We start from the raw sequence: 1,717 nt of genomic DNA, 5'->3' as shown, positions 1-1,717 counted from the left end.
GCGGTCTGACCTGGTCCTGCAGGGACATGACGGGGTTGTTTTTGGTGGTGTTGATGTGCAGGACGTGGTAGTGGTTCTTCCCACACAGGTCGTAGGCGATGTTGGTGAAGGAGGTGCTGGCAGTCTTGGGGACGCGGTTGTAGATGATCACCAGGTCATCCTCGGCGTCGGACAGCGTGGCCGCCGTCTCGCGCTCCCTCAGGCCGTCGTGAGTGTGCCGCTGCTCGATCTCCCGCACCTCGTGTCTGGCGATGGCTCGCTCTGTAGGGCAGACGGATGGTTGGAATAAATTCAGCTCCTTTAGGAACCTGCAAACCCAACAGGGGCGGTTCTAGAAGGTTTTCATGGGGGGGCAGAGGTCGACCAGAAACGGATTGATGCCTTAACAAGTCCAGAGTCCATCTGCTCAACCACTACTGAGCTGATGTAACGAGAACATTTCTCCTCTGTGATCAATAAAGTCAATTAATCAATGAACGAAAGAAAAAAGCCTCGGTTTGAATCTGATCCTCACACTGCAGCACTTCGTCTGTGAAAGGTAATCCAGTTCTCTGAAACACTACAGCTCCAACTCCATTAAAAAATGATTTTATTTCATGTGAGCATCCAGGAAGCTAAAGCCCGACTGTGAGTCAATTCATGCCGCTGCAGCAGAACGCGGTAACCATAGTTACCGCGTTCTGCCGCGTTCTGCTCTGCGCTCAGTCACTGGAGCTTTGCTATAACAGGACCGCTGGTTCGAAGGTCAAAGGTTACAGCCATGTACCCTGGACTCCACCATTTTCAGTCACAAATAAACATAATTTTATTTAAAATGAAATAAATACTGTTATTAATGAATATTAGATCAGATCCATAAAATGTAAACCCTTACACTGCAAAAATAAGTCATTTTTTTCTTAAAATAAGAGTATATTTTCTTGAATTAAGGTGGTAAATGAGACACACTGCAAAAACGATCTAGAAATAAGTAAAAATGTCCTAAATTAAGTATATTCACCATTAATTTGAATAGGTAAATGAGGTAGTTTGCCAATGGAATGATTATTTTTACTCTTAAAATAAGATAATTAGATAATATGCACTTGAAATAAGACAATGCAATTGTGTTTTCTTATTTTAAATGTAAATTGTCTTGTTCCATCTGCAAAGTGTCTCTTTTACCTCCTCAATTCAAGAACAAATGCACTTATTTTAAGAAAAAAATTACTAGTCTAGATTTAGATTTTTTGCAGTGCACTTTGCCAATAGAACAAGACAATTAATACTTAAAATACGAAAAAAGCAATTATGTTGTCTTATTTCAAGTGCATATTATCTAATTATAAAAATACTCATTCCATTAGCAAGTCATCTTATTTACCTTTTCAAATTAAGGGTTAAATTTACTTAATTTAAGACATTTTTACTCATTTTTAGATTGTTTTGCAGTGTAGGAATGCACTGCAAAAAAATCTAAATCTAGATAAGTCATTTTTTTCTAAAAATAAGAGCATTTGTTCTTGAATTGAGGAGGTAAAAGTGACGTTCTGCCAATGAAACAAGATAATTTACACTTAAAATAAAAAAACACTATTGCATTGTCTTATTTCAAGTACATATTATCTAATTATCTTATTTTAAGAGTAAAAATAATCATTCCATTGGCAAACTTTCTCATTTACCTGCTCAAATTAAGGGTGAATACATTTATTTAAGGAATTTTTCACTTATTTCT

The 1,717-nt window shown here is 37.6% G+C and overlaps 1 protein-coding gene across 1 annotated transcript in view; it reads right to left on the bottom strand.

Moving 5' to 3' along the window:
• Positions 1–1,717, bottom strand: part of hs2st1 (heparan sulfate 2-O-sulfotransferase 1) — a 44,210-nt gene that overhangs the window by 6,911 nt on the left and 35,582 nt on the right. The window contains exon 3 of the mRNA XM_015383059.1: positions 11–261. Coding sequence (XP_015238545.1) covers positions 11–261 — 251 coding nt within the window. The remainder of the gene's footprint in view (positions 1–10; positions 262–1,717) is intronic.

Source organism: Cyprinodon variegatus, unplaced genomic scaffold (genome assembly GCF_000732505.1).
Source record: "Cyprinodon variegatus isolate N-32 unplaced genomic scaffold, C_variegatus-1.0 Scaffold274, whole genome shotgun sequence".
In the NCBI taxonomy this organism is placed as follows: domain Eukaryota; kingdom Metazoa; phylum Chordata; class Actinopteri; order Cyprinodontiformes; family Cyprinodontidae; genus Cyprinodon; species Cyprinodon variegatus.
Note: the sequence above shows the minus strand (reverse complement) of the source record. Positions and strands in the feature narration are given on the sequence as shown.